This window comes from Anarrhichthys ocellatus, unplaced genomic scaffold (assembly GCF_004355925.1).
Source record: "Anarrhichthys ocellatus isolate YVR2014 unplaced genomic scaffold, GSC_Weel_1.0 scaffold1, whole genome shotgun sequence".
In the NCBI taxonomy this organism is placed as follows: domain Eukaryota; kingdom Metazoa; phylum Chordata; class Actinopteri; order Perciformes; family Anarhichadidae; genus Anarrhichthys; species Anarrhichthys ocellatus.
In genome coordinates, this window is record NW_022280031.1 from 14174720 (window position 1) to 14190630 (window position 15911).

The 15911-nt window shown below is 41.4% G+C and overlaps 2 protein-coding genes across 2 annotated transcripts; one reads left to right on the forward strand and one right to left on the reverse strand.

The window, feature by feature from the left end:
* The first annotated feature begins 49 nt into the window (after nt 1-49).
* On the forward strand, nt 50-3404 carry LOC116387246 (bcl-2-like protein 1). Its single transcript, XM_031854179.1, has 3 exons — nt 50-785; nt 1430-2082; nt 2803-3404. The coding sequence occupies exons 2-3, from the start codon at nt 1558-1560 to the stop codon at nt 2941-2943; spliced, it is 666 nt and encodes a 221-aa protein (XP_031710039.1). The 5' UTR covers nt 50-785; nt 1430-1557; the 3' UTR covers nt 2944-3404.
* Nucleotides 3405-7023: 3619 nt separating this feature from the next.
* On the reverse strand, nt 7024-11252 carry gata1a (GATA binding protein 1a). The gene is made up of 6 exons (XM_031848674.1): nt 11121-11252; nt 9267-9501; nt 8683-9165; nt 8057-8202; nt 7803-7928; nt 7024-7698 (listed from the first exon to the last, which is right to left on the reverse strand). Exons 2-6 carry the CDS (start codon nt 9478-9480, stop codon nt 7411-7413), a joined length of 1257 nt encoding a protein of 418 aa, XP_031704534.1. The 5' UTR covers nt 9481-9501; nt 11121-11252; the 3' UTR covers nt 7024-7410.
* Nucleotides 11253-15911: the final 4659 nt, after the last annotated feature.

Consider the following 15911-nt stretch of genomic DNA (forward strand, 5'->3'; position numbering starts at 1 on the left):
GCTCATTTGTTTAAGGTGTTTAATAAAAATTAACTAACGGGCATTTAAAAAAAACAAACAAAAAAAACAAAAAACAATATGTACAGAACATAGAGCATTAAAAGTTAAAGAGACGCAAAATAGATTCTTAAGAAGTTTTTCATGTAGTTGTTGATGCCTAATCTCAAAAGGAAAGTAATGGAAACAGCTTAAATCTCACTTTTTATTTATTCTATATCCTAACTATATAGGGTGTGGTCAGAGGGAGAGGAAATTATAGTAAAATATTTGGAAATGCATGCTTTTGTTAAAGTATATTTATTAAAACATTTTGTATTCACTATTAAACATTTAATTAATACTTAAAAAAAACGTGCAAATGCCCAAAATAAGCTTATTTTAAGTAAAACATTGCACGTTTTACAGTTAATTTTAAACTAAATATTAAAACATTTCTAGCTTTTCCAATCTGTTTTAGTATTAAATTGAAACTACGACGCAGGTTTGGACTCTGTCCATGTGAAATCTATCCAGAGCAAACGTACACGTTTTTCCAATGAATTCTGCTTTCAAGGGGCCCCTTAACTTCCGGTCTGTCGCAGCGTTGATTGGTGCAGTGGCTCCGAGGAGGCGGGACTTAAACCTGGTACAGTAGCGGAATTGGCCAACAGCCAGCGTGCATCACAGTCACAGGCCACACAGAGTCTGCAGCTGCAAAGATGTCCATATTGTGTCTGCATTCACAACTACAGCTTTTAGTAACTCCATAGCTGCACTCTGAAAGGGAAAACAACATTTTAGCAGTTGTAAGTATAACTGTTAACGACGATAACCTCATATACGTCCCATGGTTTTTAGCTTGTAGTCGGTTTTGGTGCGTTTTCCTATGGACTGTTTATAAACAGCTAGTTAGCATGAAGCTAAAACTGGTAGTATCTACGTGACTTGTAGCTGTCAGCGGTGACAGGTCGGGGTCTAACGTTAGACGCACTTCATATACATTATAATCATTTAACGCTACAATGCTGAGCTTGTAAGGCTGCTATTTAGCTAATGTGTGTTAGCTAGCGCTTATTTTACAATGTTTTTAAGGCAGTATTAGATTTCAGGTTGCCCTTTTTCTTGCCATTACAGCTGTCCATTAGTTTTCAGTTATGTCTGTACTGTAGTAGTACAAATCTATCAGCAGATGGCTGAAACGTGCAATGAACGTTTCAGTATCATTGCGTGCTGATGCTGTGGAGATATTTCATATAAATTAAACAGTATTGCCCAATAATGATAATTTGACAGACTTGATGTCTGTGATGGGTTACACTACTCAAGCAAGTTTTGGGAGTTTCACGTACACCAATGAATTGAAACTGGATGCTAACACACATACAAATGTTTTCTTACTGGAATTAAAGTAAGTTTTTTTTTTTTTTTCCTCATTCCTGTATGCTTCCAGGCTGCTGTTGCTTGCTGCAACATAAGGAGGAGAAGCTCTAATGTGGCAGCTGACAGACTGAGAGGAATGGCAGGAGGAAACATGGGGTGGTGTTAGACTGGTGTTGGAGGTTTCACTTTGTGGAAATAATGTCGAACATTAACAGAGAGTTGGTGGAGTTCTTTATAAGCTACAAGCTGTCTCAGAAGAACCACCCGGTCTCTGTGCTGAGGCTAGAGGATGCTGGTGGAAGGACGGAGGGAGACAAGGCCAACTCGGCTTCCAATAACGGCTCGCTGGTCAACAGCAGCAATGGGGCCGGCCAGCAGGGGATGTCGTCGCCTCCATGTGGTGACACGGAGGCTGTAAAGGCCGCTCTACAGGACTCGGCAAATGAGTTTGAACTGCTCTTCTCACAAGCGTTCAGTGACCTCTCCTTGCAGCTCGACATCACCCCTGACACGGCCTACCACAGCTTCAAGAGCGTGATGGACGAGGTGTTCAAGGACGGAGTCAACTGGGGCCGTGTCGTGGGCCTGTTTGCCTTCGGCGGTGTGCTGTGTGTGGAGTGCGTTGAGAAGGATATGAGCGAGCTGGTTTCCCGCATCGCAGACTGGATGACCATGTACCTGGACGAGCACATCAGTGCATGGATCCAGAGCCAGGGAGGATGGGTGAGTCGGAAGGGGGATGAGCTCAACATGCAGCTTCATTTAAGGCACTGGTACTGTGTCTAGGGACCCGATAGAGATCGGTAACCCCACGGGTTCTACACCGCGTCACACAACTTAAAAGACAAACCAACACGACTCACTGCCTGGAGGCCTTTAAGGTAGCTCTGAAAGGTTGTAGCTGTGATTTTCATTTTTGAGGACAGCAGCTGCAGTCAGCTTGTCTTATTTCCAAGACTCAGAGTAATGGCCTCAAACTACTCCTGCTGCATTGTGCACTTTTCTGCTGTTGATCCGTATACTCATGCTTTTAAAAGGCACTAAAGAGTTGATATTAATTAGTCCAACATAGGATTTTCAAAAATACATTTCACATTTACTTTTTTTGTGAACATTTTTAGTTTTTAGTTGTCTATATAGCATTCACAATACCTTCGATTACAAACCAAAAAATGTGTACGAGAAAAACTATAAAAAATAATAAAAAAATATATTAATATATATGTGCATACTGTATATACATACATACCTTAAAGTAATCTATTTAGAAAGACAAACATGCATTTGTGCAAAATGAGTATCTGATATATTGCAGTTTGTATGTAACCACTTTCATATTTGGAAAAAAAATAAGTATTCCTTTCATGTGGATGGTCAGAAACCTGAACATTGTCCAATAACAAAATGTCTTCTCCTTGTCTGAATACATTTGTTTGATTCCAGGACAGCTTTGCTGAGATTTTTGGGCGAGACGGCGCTGCAGAGGCGAGGCGATTTCAGGAGAGTCTGAGAAGATGGCTGCTAGTTGGAATGGCGCTGCTAATGGGAGTGCTAGTCGGTATGGTCATCGCCAAGAAACAGTGAAGGTGCTGCGTCTCCTTCACCGCCGCACACCCTGTGTAATGCTATGCCAACAAAAGTAAAACTAAATAGTTGATGTTTACAAAAAGCCCAGCCTGCTTGTGCACTGACAGAATGTGGGTTGGCTAAAGCAGTTTGTGGGAGCATCCATAATTATGTAGCTTGGTGAGTTCTTACACTCCTCACCCCGCTTTGTCATGTGTCTTTTTTCTTCTTTTTTTTTGGACACACAGCAGATTTTTCAGTTGTTAAAGGGTGTTATTCTCCTGACTGAAAGTGCTTTAAATGAACCTGATAAGCTAAGAGACAGTGGAACAGTTATCCAAGGACCAATTTTTATTACTTACGAACTGACTGACAGAATATAAGTTATACTTCCTTTTCACTGTGTAATGCTCAGCTCCTTTTGTTGGCTGTACTGGAGTTTTAGGCATGCTTCAAAAAAATAAATATATTTATGTTTTTCTTGTGTCTTGTGTTTTATAGATTCAGCCAGTGTCAACATACACAAACATCTACAGTGTATTGTCAAGCTAAACCCTAAGTCCAACAAACGTATATCCCCATAGGACTCCCATAGCTCTGTAACGTGTTCCTGTTAAGATGTCTTATTTATTACATAACTTAACGCAGTAGCCTGATTCCAGACCTCTGAATCGCTGCTTGCATCTCAGATTTATTCTGCGATTCAAGTGAAACAAAAAAACAAAATTGTGTCTTTTTTCATGACCAAAGGATACAGGTTTATATGTAATAAAAATAATTCCGAGAGCAGATGCAATGTTTTGAATCCAATGCATAGTGGAGATTGTATAAAAAAAGGGATGAAAAGAGTAATGCCTGCAAACTGACTCCAAACCAGAAATTAAACATCAATGAATACATTGAAAATATATTGAGTATAGCAAAACATCTTGTTTATATCAAAAATGCCCCAAATATTAACATGAAAGGATACATCAAAATATATTACATGAGGGAATGCAGGAAACGCGTCTTTAACCAGATAAACTCAACTCGTATTCTTTCTTTTAAACGAACATGTATGTCGAGACAAAAGAAGCTTTTCCCAAAATATGTCCAAATGTACAGACTCAGTTTTATTTCATATTCTTGATTCAATCCTCCTGGTGTCATATGGAGCCTCCCTCAATTCATATTCATCTCTGTGCCATCATAATGTGCACCAGCTATTTACATGACAATATGAGCTGCACGCACGCATACATGTGTGTTATCTCTTAACTGCAGTGTGTAGAGTTTTACATCCTGTCAGTTGGAGAAAAACTGGAGCTGCGGTGTTGTCTTCTCACCTCTAGGGGGTGCACGTGTACCACATGTTTCAAACGGAGCGTGTCGGACATCAGGCTGTGGTACTTCCATTTAGCTCCAATTTATTTCTGGCTGTAGCTAAAACCGTGTAGTGTTGACACGTGTTCTGTTAGTCAGAAAAGCATCCGTCTTCTCCTTCAGGAAAGCTGTTGTTTGAAACCACACACAATCAAAACATGAATTTGACTGAGGATGGTTAGAATATCTTATTTCATAGAGTCTCCCAGAGTGTCAAAGATAAAAAAAACAACTCATTATCAAAACTCTTGCTCCCCTGTTATAACAGTTTCTAATATACAACTAAGGCCGTTGTACAGCTCTGCAGGATGAAGCAGGCTGAATGGGAAAAGACAAACACCGAAGGAGCAAAAGAGAGAGAACCAACGGATGGCCTTGTGAGTGAACTTCAGCAGGCCTGTGGTTGCTAATCTATCCCCGTCATTTGTTGCCATTTCCCTCAGAGCAGAGCTGGCGGCCACAGCTCTAGATAAACAGCAGACGGAGACAGTCAATTTAATGACTTCTTTTTTTAGGACCTTATTACTTGTCTTGTGATTGTTTTGCTAATTCTGATCGTTCTTGAGGAGGGATGTGTATTTTGAAGGTTTCTCTGCTTTAATGTGATTTAGGGTAAATGTTGTAAACTGAAACCCCCTTGTCTCACCCTGTTACCTCACATGCAGGGCATCAATAGGTTCAATTCCCATCATCAAGATCCTAGGGGAATCAGGGGAGTTCATAACAGCAATGGTTGACTGCAAATGGAATTAAGCCGCACCAAGAAGTAAATATCACCTATTTTGATAGTTTTGTTCTGCTCAGGTGTTTGATAAGCGACTTGGCAAAATGCTTATAATCAATATGTGCCTAAAAGTTGGTTTATCACCAAAATACTGATAGCAGTGACTGTGTGTGTGTGTGTGTGTGTGTGTGTGTGTGTGTGTGTGTCAGTGTCATGAGTGCGTGGCACGCCCAGATGGCTGCATCCGGTCTTATTTCTCCCTGCAGTGAAGCGTGTATAAATCAGCTGTGAAAACACACTCAGCGATGTGTGTGATCATTTTTTTTTGTCTCAAGGGAAGCGTTCATTTTGTGCCCTCAGATTATGAAACCTGACTGGGTTCATTTGACCAAAGCATGACACATTGATTTTGAAATGATGGAGCAACAAAGAGTTCATCTATGTTTTCTTTTAAGTTTGTCTTCCCACTAAAACCAATCAAGATTTTCTTTTCAAATGAATCCACCTATACAGCAGTCCTTCTTGTGCCTTCAGATGACACCAAAGATGTATTTGAACTCTCTCTGGTGTCATAATACCCAAAGTGTACATGGTGCCCCTCACTGACTAACTGACAGGGAGTGTGAGCGTGGCGGTGCCAGCAGCAGGTGGATGGTTTTGGTGGTCTGTGGCCTCAGTGATAACCTATCAGTCATCTCCCAGTAGTGAGCGAGCAACCCCAGCCCTGCTGCGCTGCATAGAGAAATACGCTGCACACATACATACAATGCCATTACTGAGGAAATGGCCTTGTTTAGAGGAATATTACAACATATTGAACGTGTCTCTTTCCTCTTTCTTCAGTTGTCTTTTCCAGCAAAATCCTGTTGGAAGAGTTTCCCCTGCATACATAGTCCAATCGAATCAGTTACTTAGACAAGGTCCCAGTTTGATCAGTATGAAACCGTTATCTCTGGCTCTTTGAGAGGGATTGCCACAAACAATCACAGTAGAAAATGACATGTCTGCTCTATACAACTAAAGGACTGCTGACATCTGCGTTATAACGAAAGACATATTCTGAGAAAGTCCGTTTTGAGTAATGTACAGTGGTGGAAATTACTGAAGTACTTCAGTATGGGTACTTCCATTTTACTGCTACTTTATACTTCTGCTCTGCTACATTTTTACAATATAGATATTGAATTATTTACTCCACACTATTAGATATATTTTCAGCTTATTGTTGCAGATTAAACCACCCAACAGTACATCAAGTTCCAGCTCCAACTTTTAAATGTCTTTACATGACTAATAATCAACCTTTAAACATGGGGCCATTCTCCTCCATATATATTCTAACATTTGATGCTTTGAGTGTGTTTTGATGGGAATACTAAATTACGGTTTTGATAACTTTTGACCTGGTGGTAAACATCGTGGTGGTATTGCGAAGTTTACTGAAGTACAGGATCTGAATACTTGGCACTTGGGATATTAGGGACTTTAGTCTAGATGCTTTGAGTCTTCCTCTTTCTCTTTGGCCTCTTTAGGAACACATTAACCGCATGTGAGGAGCTGTGATGTCATGAAACGTATATCTTAACTTATCATTACTAAAGTATCTGTAGCCTCTGATCTTTACAAGCATGAGAGTGGAAATATTACTCATGAAAAAAATCCCCCCGTCATGCGCAAACAAATGGTGATGAGTAATAATAACAAATGGGCCTACAAACATGACCTTGTGTGCGTGTTTTGAACCCAGTTGCAGCGCTGGTCTAAATATAAAACTCAGGCGTAAGTGTTGCACTTTAGTTAAATGTTTGCCACTTCTGCAGAATGGAGAATTTGCATGTAACCGCTATGTACACACTCTGTCAAAGTGGAACGCTGTCTGCACAATGACACTATTATACCTGAGCAGTTGAGCACAATGACCGCACGCAGGAGGCTCTACTGCGGTCAGCTCACTGCGCTGAACGGATGAACTGGGAATTCAAATGACATCAAAAACAAAAGCCGTCATAAATTCTGTCAGACATTTATTTTTTATTATTTCCTCTGTAGATTTTCGATATGGGCATATTTTTCAAATACAAAACAGACTGTAACAAAACCAACGCACAATTTCACATTATGATTAATGAAGAAGAGACTTTGTGTTTATGTTCAGAGCTGAAACACTTCCCTCATCAGTGTGTTCACGTGTGCAGCAACCTCAGTGGTGAGTGATTTTTATCTGACTTCAAACATAACCTACGTGATCAGATAACATCTATTAAAATACAGTGGAAATAAACAGAACATTTAAGTCGTCCAATGTACAAACGCATATGTACAAATTCACACAAATAACTGGCAAGCAAGCGCGCTGTTGATTCCTAAATAGACACCACTTTCTGGTGCCTTTTTTTTCACACCAGTGTGGGCATCATGCCAGTGTTGAGGTGGTGTGCGTATTGTAAGGAGGCGGAGGGATGCAGGGGTGATGGCGATTGTATGAGGTGCGGGGTGTGGCTGTAGGTGAGGAGAGTCCCGGGGCCCATGGAGAAGGGCCCGCAGTTGTCGTCCATGGAGGTCGGCTGAGTCATATCCAAGTACGGCTCAAACATGGCGACCTTCTTGCTCTTCTTGTTCTTGTTGGACACTTTTCTGTTGCGCGTTTGAATGCTGTCCTTCTTCATGGTGAGGGGCCGGTTGACCTGGGAACGAGAACGAAATCATGAGTTTCTAATTTACGAGCAGATTCACGTGTGTATTTATTTAAAAAATAACATAAATGTGAGTTTTAAATGACCTGACTCACATTGTGCAGTTTGAAGTAGAGTCCGCAGGCGTTGCACACGGGCTCTCCGTTGGCGTTGCGTCTCCACAGTGTTGTTGTGCTAGTGTGACAGTTGGCGCACAGTGTGCCTGCCCGCTTGCTGACAATCTGAAACACAGAAAATAGAAAATATGGGTTTTTAAACTGCTTCGGCCAGGATTTAGTATTTGTCGAATATTTCGTAATATTGTGTTTGTCCAGAAAGGTGCGTTGGCGTGCGTCTCAGTGGGTCCTACCAGTCTCTTCTTGGGCCGGATGAGCGGTCTGTTTTGGCCGTTCATCTTGTGGTAGAGTCCACAGGCGTTACACAGGTAGTGGCCTGTACCGTCCCGACGCCACAGAGGGGTCGCCGTGGCTCCACAGTTAACACACTCTCTGGCCTCTGTTCCAAATCAAAAGTTAATGCTGCATTATTTAGTATATCAATGGGTTTTATCACAAAATGCTACATGTATATTTAAGAGACAGATCCTCCTTGAAATTAATCAGGCAATAAATGGAAACATTCTGTCTTCATGTCCAAAGGTCCTCCACTGACTGATACCGTAAAGAGGGATTAGCCCAGTTTTGTAACATTGTATGTTCAAATGTTCATTTTTCTGAGCACTTTAAAGACTTTAAGGACTCCCCATGTTTATAAGCTATGCTTAAAAATTGAGAATGAAAGCAAATGGACCAACTGGACAGCTCCATCTACTGAGGAAGATTATGTATTATGATTGAAGCCACTAAATGGACCACATGATGAGATTGTTTAGTCAACTGCCATATCGCAGGTTGAGAGTGAAGTTTCAATCCTAAACATCTTTATTTTTAGAATATAAACTGATCTGAAGTCAGAGGAAAGGACAACTCTTCTCACCTGGAGTGGATATCCTCATCTTATTGCGGCCTTTAGGGGAGTATGAGGGGCTCATCCATGTTCCAGGGCTAGAGTAGAGGGCAGCAGAGTTGTACTCTTGTTGACTTGTCATGTACGAGCTGTAGGGGCTCAGCAGGTGTGGGTGGCAGTGTGACGATGCAGAGTACACACTCCCAGTAGCAGGAGTCAGATTCAGGAAACTGCTGCTGGCCCCCGACCCCCCCAGCGGGCTCAGGCGCTCGGCCTTCAGGGCCTCCTGAAGCCGGGGGCTCTCCCTGCCCTCTCTGCTCGGAGACAGGTATCCGTCTCTGGCGCTGGAGAAGGAGGGGGTGACGCAGGGGGTGTAGAGGGAGGTCGGGGTGTGCGAGTGCAGCGGGGTCTTGGCGAGGCTGCTGCTCCAGGTGGAGGCCGGGTGGTTGTAGGCCGACCCGTCCAGGAGCTGGAGGTTGCTCAGGAGGCTGGGTGAGGTGAACACCTGTCGAACTTTAGGAAAGCGGGACAGAATAGATTAAAGTCAGATCATGATTTTGGGGGTAGAGGAGAAGATCTGATCTGATGGGCGACAGTGGGTGGGGAGCACTGACCCGAGCTGTGTCTGTAGGTGGGTGGCACTCGGCTGTGGCTTGGGTTGGAGAAGAAGGAGGGCAGGCCGGCGTAGTCTGTGTCCTGGCTGGAGAAGAAGGCCTCCCCGTCTTCTCCTGGAGGCAGAAGGCCGGGCTCAGAGGAGAAACTGGCCAGAGGATCTGAGCTGAGCAGAGCTGGAGACACCCAGTGGGACTGCTCTGACGGATCCTCCATGCTGACAGATCACACCTCAACCTGCAGCACGACCACAGTATTCATGTGAGAAATCTACAGCGCTTTGAGACTTCTACAAATATGCAACCTGTCAGGATTTTTTTTTTTCAAAAGCTGAAATGAGATTTTTTGTCCATTTTGCCACAATAACTGTCTGATTTACTGTTTTGATTTAGGCTACATTATCACCACGCTCTTCACTTCAAATCTACCAATGCAACTTGAAGTTATCAGGGACACGATCGCTCGACAGCAGGCTTCTTCAAACTTCCTTTTCTAGGATCCTCATTTGACTGTGGCTGAAAGTAAAACTATTAATATCTATGTCTATAAATGTAATGATGCAGCCAGTGACCAAACGGTTACTCAGTGGCCTTTCTACAATAGGTGTGCCAGTTAGACGAATGCAAAGGACATGCCCTCAGGGACGCCCTACACAGGGTGGACAAACAGCACAACCCTCAAACCACAAAAAAAAAAAGTTGTTTTCTAAGTGAAATTATGAGCAGCAACCCCTGTCACACTGCTTAAAAGATTATGTGACTTTTTCACAACAGCCGTCTCAATTTGTGAGGGATGTTCTTATTTGGTAATTGTGCCGTGGTGGTGAAAAACTCATGATACAATTCAGTCATAGAGAGTACACGACCATTCGCTGCCCTTAAAATATATTTAAAAGAAGACTGCTTTGATGAAACTGAAAAAAAGAATGAAAGTGCAGGATGTCAAATCAATATTATGGGGGCTGCAAAAAACACACAAGAAAAACTCTTGCTCCATATCTTTAGAGGGAAGAGAAGAGGCTGATAAGTGTCTGATAAAGTCTGAGAAAATCTGATAGACAGCATTATTATGACGCTAAATTTATCCAGCTCCACCATTACAACACGGCCATAATCTCATCTGATTCATAGAAATCTGTTTGACTAGAAGTGTGAACTGGTAGAACAGATATCCACACACTTGAATCTATGCAGAGAACACTATATTTTTAGCTTTCGGGTTTTAACGGACCTTCATCTAAGCATACTAGAAGTGTGAGAAGTGTAAGAACATGGCAGAGTGAGACAGCATATTTGTGGAGGCACCATCGGATTTTAGATTGTAGGAATCCAGCGACGAAAACAGGCGGCAAGAATGGCATTTAGATCATCACATTAGATTGAATCATTTTAAACTAAACCAGCATTCCACGCCAGAACATGGTTAATTAACTTGAGGTTTAATTATCATCCTGACTGAAAAGATAAATGGTTATTTATATGAGATATTAAATTCGATATAACTGACTTTAACCCCAAGTGACCTAAAAGCATGACTGATCCAAATTTATTTTATCACTACGTTACACAGACCCATGGCAATATATTGAAGGAAGAACCTCTAATACAAGTAATAAATAATAATAATAACAATATGAAGAAAAGCTAGAAGTATGGAGTAAGAACTCCATCACCCCAAAGCAAAGTCCTCACATCTCTACAAGTCAAGCAATAAATGGCCTGAGGTAACACCTCACCAAGGAAAGTTTCAAATGCACAACTGTGGACAGATATTCGTTACTCAATCAACTGGATTCTATCCCGGAGTCTACTGAAGAACAGGACCAAGAGGAGACAAAGAGCCGAGGGGTCACCTACCTGAGTGGATGTGACAGATGAGCGCAGTGAGAGGTAAAGGACTCGGGGCTTTTATGTATGGAGCCAGTTGGACTGTCTAGCTCACTATTATACTGCTGGCTACAAGAACAACTGCTCCTACCAGCAGCAAAGTTTAGGGCTAAGAGACAGTCCGTGGGAGGGGTTGGGGACAACTTTTTGGAAGACACACCTCTTTGGTCCAGAGAGAAAAAAAACAAAAACTTGTGAGGGCAGACATAACATATTTACAACTCTCAAAGTAAAATCATTTCAAACTGTAATTCATCCAATAATGCGAAGGTGTTGGCTTTATATCTTCCTCTGCTCTTCCTTTATGGCTGTGTGTGCTGGTAGTGTACTGATAACATGTTTGTATCTGATGATTTCCACACTGAAAGCACCCATGGCCATTATCAAACAATTAGGTGTTGCTGATAGATAGAAACATCTGACTGGGTTTATATTTCTAAGATTTCATGTTTGCACAGATATGCACACATCACTGTAAAATAGAGGACGGCATGCAGCTCTTCCAGGTGGAGCAGTGAGCGTGCAGGGCGAGTGCCTTTTCGTCTGTTGATGAAATGTGCATACAGCCCCCGATAAGACCGGGCCCACATGGAAAAGAGCCGTCCGACATTTGAACAAAGCAAATTTAAAATGCAAAGACTCAATTTCTTTGTGGTCCAGCAAAGCTTAGAGTGGAACACAGTAATGCAAATCGGGAGAGGAGCTGCAATCATGGGGGAGAGATATGGTCCGGACGCGGCCTGGCTGCGCACAAGCCCGACACTGTCCCGGCCATTTGGTAGTCAAAGCAGCTCCTCAACTTTCCTCTCTCTTTGTTCATTTACAGTTTTCAGGGAAATCAGGGGAGAAAAACAGTTGGGAAGAATTGAGGCCTTTTAAAAATTCCTATTCTTTTTTCCGCCACCCAAAGAACCTGCAGCAGTTAAATTAATATGATATCCTCATGATGTAGGTGTGCAGGTGAAGTGCATTAGTTAGGTCAGATGTAAATCAATATAGGTAACTGTGGCATTCTAAATTGTAATTTGATCACCTATTTCCCTCAACTTTTCACTCTCTTTCGACAGTTACTTGGCATGAAAGTCTCCTGCTGCGCTGACAGAGACAAACCGCAGAACACAGTAAAGATCAGCAAGGGTTCAACTCAACTCCACAGAACTTTTTGACGAGACAGGGATGAGGAAATACAGAGAGGTATATGGAAATATCCTCTTCATCTGGGCACGTAACCAGGTGTGGAAGTAGTCCACTGATGACCACTGACAACATCAGCTTAGGTTTCAAAATGTAGGCTCCCTTGTGACAAAATCCCCATGTGTGCTCATATGATCATGTCATTTTTGAGGTCATGAGGTTATCATGCTATAGAATTATGACATTTAGTTTATTTGTAAGACGTGGCAAATAGTATAATTGACTGATTAACGATTTTTCTAACTAAACCTAAAATAATTCCTATTCCTGAAATTGTGGGTACAGCTCTGTTCTTCACCTCCTTTGTGAGCAATTTATTATTATTATATTCAATTTTTATTCCCACTGAGGAGGGCATAGAGCACTGAACGTTAAAATCGAACAGGGTGAAGAATATTTTTTATCAACTCTGAGTGATGTATTTACTGCATTAATGAAAGGAGGCTGCTGTGGTGCAGTTCTTTATAATTATATTTGAGGCATTTACAGATACTCCTAATACTGTTTATGTTTCAGGCTGGTTTATGGATGCACGGCTTGTTGTTGGCGCTGCTGCCTCAGCAAGAAGGCCCTGGGTTGAAAGTTACAGGTAAAGGGAATTGAAAGCTCAAAGCTGCCTGTACGTGTGAGCTGTGCCCTTCCTCTCGCCCAGTGCATGCTGGGTAGGCTCCAGCTGAACAGGATACTGAAAATATATGGATAGATGATTGCTGATGCTAATTTCTTGTGTCATCTACTTAACTCTATCCCCTATTTTTCCCCTGCTTGCTTTTACGCATGTGTCTCGCTGCTGAGACAGTATCATTAAAACGGAGTGAGCTTGAAAAGAGCACACTGTGTCTGTGTGAATGAGAGTGACATTACATGAGAGAAAGAGTGAAGCGAGGTCTCTTGAGGCGGCGCGGACAGCTGGGCAGGGATGTGGCTGCTGCTGCTGTGTGAGCGGGCTGCTCTGCTCTGATAAGAGGTTATCAAGAAGAAAAGGAGGAGGCCAGGAATTACGGGCCCGCACCACTCACACAGACAGAGGACATTGCAGCATGTTTGTGGTCGTGTCATGTAACTCATAAACCTGCATACCCACATGCATAGACATAGACAGACACACACACACACACACACACACACACACACACACACACAACATGCCCGCTCTGTTGACGGTATCTCGACAGAAGCAGTTTGAGCTGACACCGGAGCATCTTGTCGGACAGTTTGGAGGTTGTAGTCGGGTGATGGATGGTGTTGTGTGTCACCAGTGGACTTTGGGGACAGCTTTCTAATTCCCAAGAAACAGGCTTCTGTGTAGGCGGTGGTCTTATCTCTGCCACGCAGGGCTGCAGCGACATACCCAGGAGAGCGCTCTCTCTCTCTCTCTCTCTCTCACACACACACACACACACACACACACTGTTCTCTCCTTCATTCTTCAGTTGTTGCCCCCTTTATCTCATCAGTTACTCACATTTTTAGTCAACAAATAACTAACATTCATGTGGTTTATCTTTCACGTGGTGTTTCGGGCAGTGTGTTGTGAGTGTGTGTGTGTCTCCTGCAATGACTAATAAAGTTGGGTTGGTTGAGTGGCCCTCTGGTGCCGCTCACTGAGATGTCATTGCTTTTTATATTGCTGATTTTGTGTAATCTCAGTGTTCTGCTGCACCTCTGACGGTCTACAGGACACCGATATGCAAAAAGCACTTAAGCATTACCTCAATGTATGTTACTGCAAGTACAAGTACAGTTTTGTTTTACTTTGGTATTTTGATAATTCCTTTTTCTTGTTGAACTGGAGGGTTTTGCTTTCATTTTCCATACTTTTTTCACCCATGTTATGTTATGTATAATCTATGTATTTCTTTATGTCCATGTCTGATAGTCAATAGTAATCTACTTTATGGCATTATTCTAACCTCCTAACATCCCGTTTTTTCCCTTTTATTTTCCATTAAGTAGCTTTTAGGTTGTTAAAGTCATCTAATTCCACTTTGTCTGGCAGTATCATATACGGTATACTACTGTATTAGCTTGTTTCAACGCTTTGTTGAAGCTTTATGATGTTTAGTGAAACATCCAAACCGAAGATAACAGGTTTTTCATTTATTTTTATTTTATCAGGAAGTCTGACTGAGATCCAGAATCTGTTTTACTAGAGAGGCCTGACCAAAGTAGCAGCCGTACAAAATCACAGCACATTAAATTTCAACATGTTGTATACAATTCAACAATTAATTACATAAAATTGAGGATGGGTTTGTATTACTATAGGATTTTTTGTGGTATATGTAATTGTTAAAAATATAGAAGTTGTATTGTGATATGTGTGTGTGCTGCAACACTAAAGATTTTAAAGAAAGTTCAATGTATTACAGATTAATTGAAACGTTACATATTGAGAGGAAAAGCTGAAAAAAATCACAATGCAAAATGTGAGTAAATTTGAACGTGTTTCCTTCTTCTATGATGGCTTTTCTGTCCTTTTACTTCAAATATTGTACATTTTCTAAGGATTAAATAAAGAAGCTTCACATTCAGTTGAAAAAGAATGAATCACTTAAAATATTATACTGTAGATAACACCACCTCCACGGCTCCAACAGAAAGGAAATCCTGTAAGAAAGGTGAATCACCTGAGGCCTATACTGCCCCCTAGTGGCACATAAACAAATAATCCAATATACTCTACAGTAGATTACAGTAATTGACTTTTATTTAAAAGTGACTGTTTTACAGTGACGTTAAATAAATGAAGCAGATGCTGCCCATTTTCTTCTGAATCAAGTAGCTTTATTGAATAAATTGAATAAAACACAACTGCCTGTCTTAAAATATTTAGCAACAGTCTCAGGTGAAAGTATTAAATTAAGATATTTTTTGTGTTTTAATTTCTGCAGAACAATATACATCGCAAAACAGAAACAAACTAAAATAGATAAGCACAGGGAACATCTATCTTTGTGTTTTAGAATTATAGGAGTGTTGTGTTTTGTTTTCAACCTATTTTTATCTTTTATTCTGAAATCAGCTGTACCTTTGGGTCGTGACTCAGACAGGACAGAGGTCAGCTGTGTGCCAACACGCATTGTTTTATGGTGCCTTCGAGGGCTGTAGGAAATACTGAATTACATACATAACATCAACAATAAAGCAAAGTGACACCTGTGGAGTTCAGGTACTTTCAACTCTGGAATATTATAAGTATTAGCCACTAAAAGGCTACTTTGGCTACATGAACATTTTCAATTAAAAGTACATTACGTACGAGTACGAGGTCACAAAACACAGGTTTAGTACCTACATCCTACAGACAATGACATATCGTGGCTGTTTAATTTAATTTGATGCAAATATTTTTAGACTCCTTTTATGCTTTTATGCCACCAGTGTAGGGTTCACTATTTCCCAGCCAGAATTAGATTCCTGCCATTGTAGAGAGGGCTTTGAAACACCCTATGGACTATTTATTTTACGTAAAAATGTAGTTAAAAGTAGTAGTTAGACAGACTGAATCAAAAATAACCTGACTTAGATTCCTAACATCTTTCTAACACCCACTTTGCTACTGAG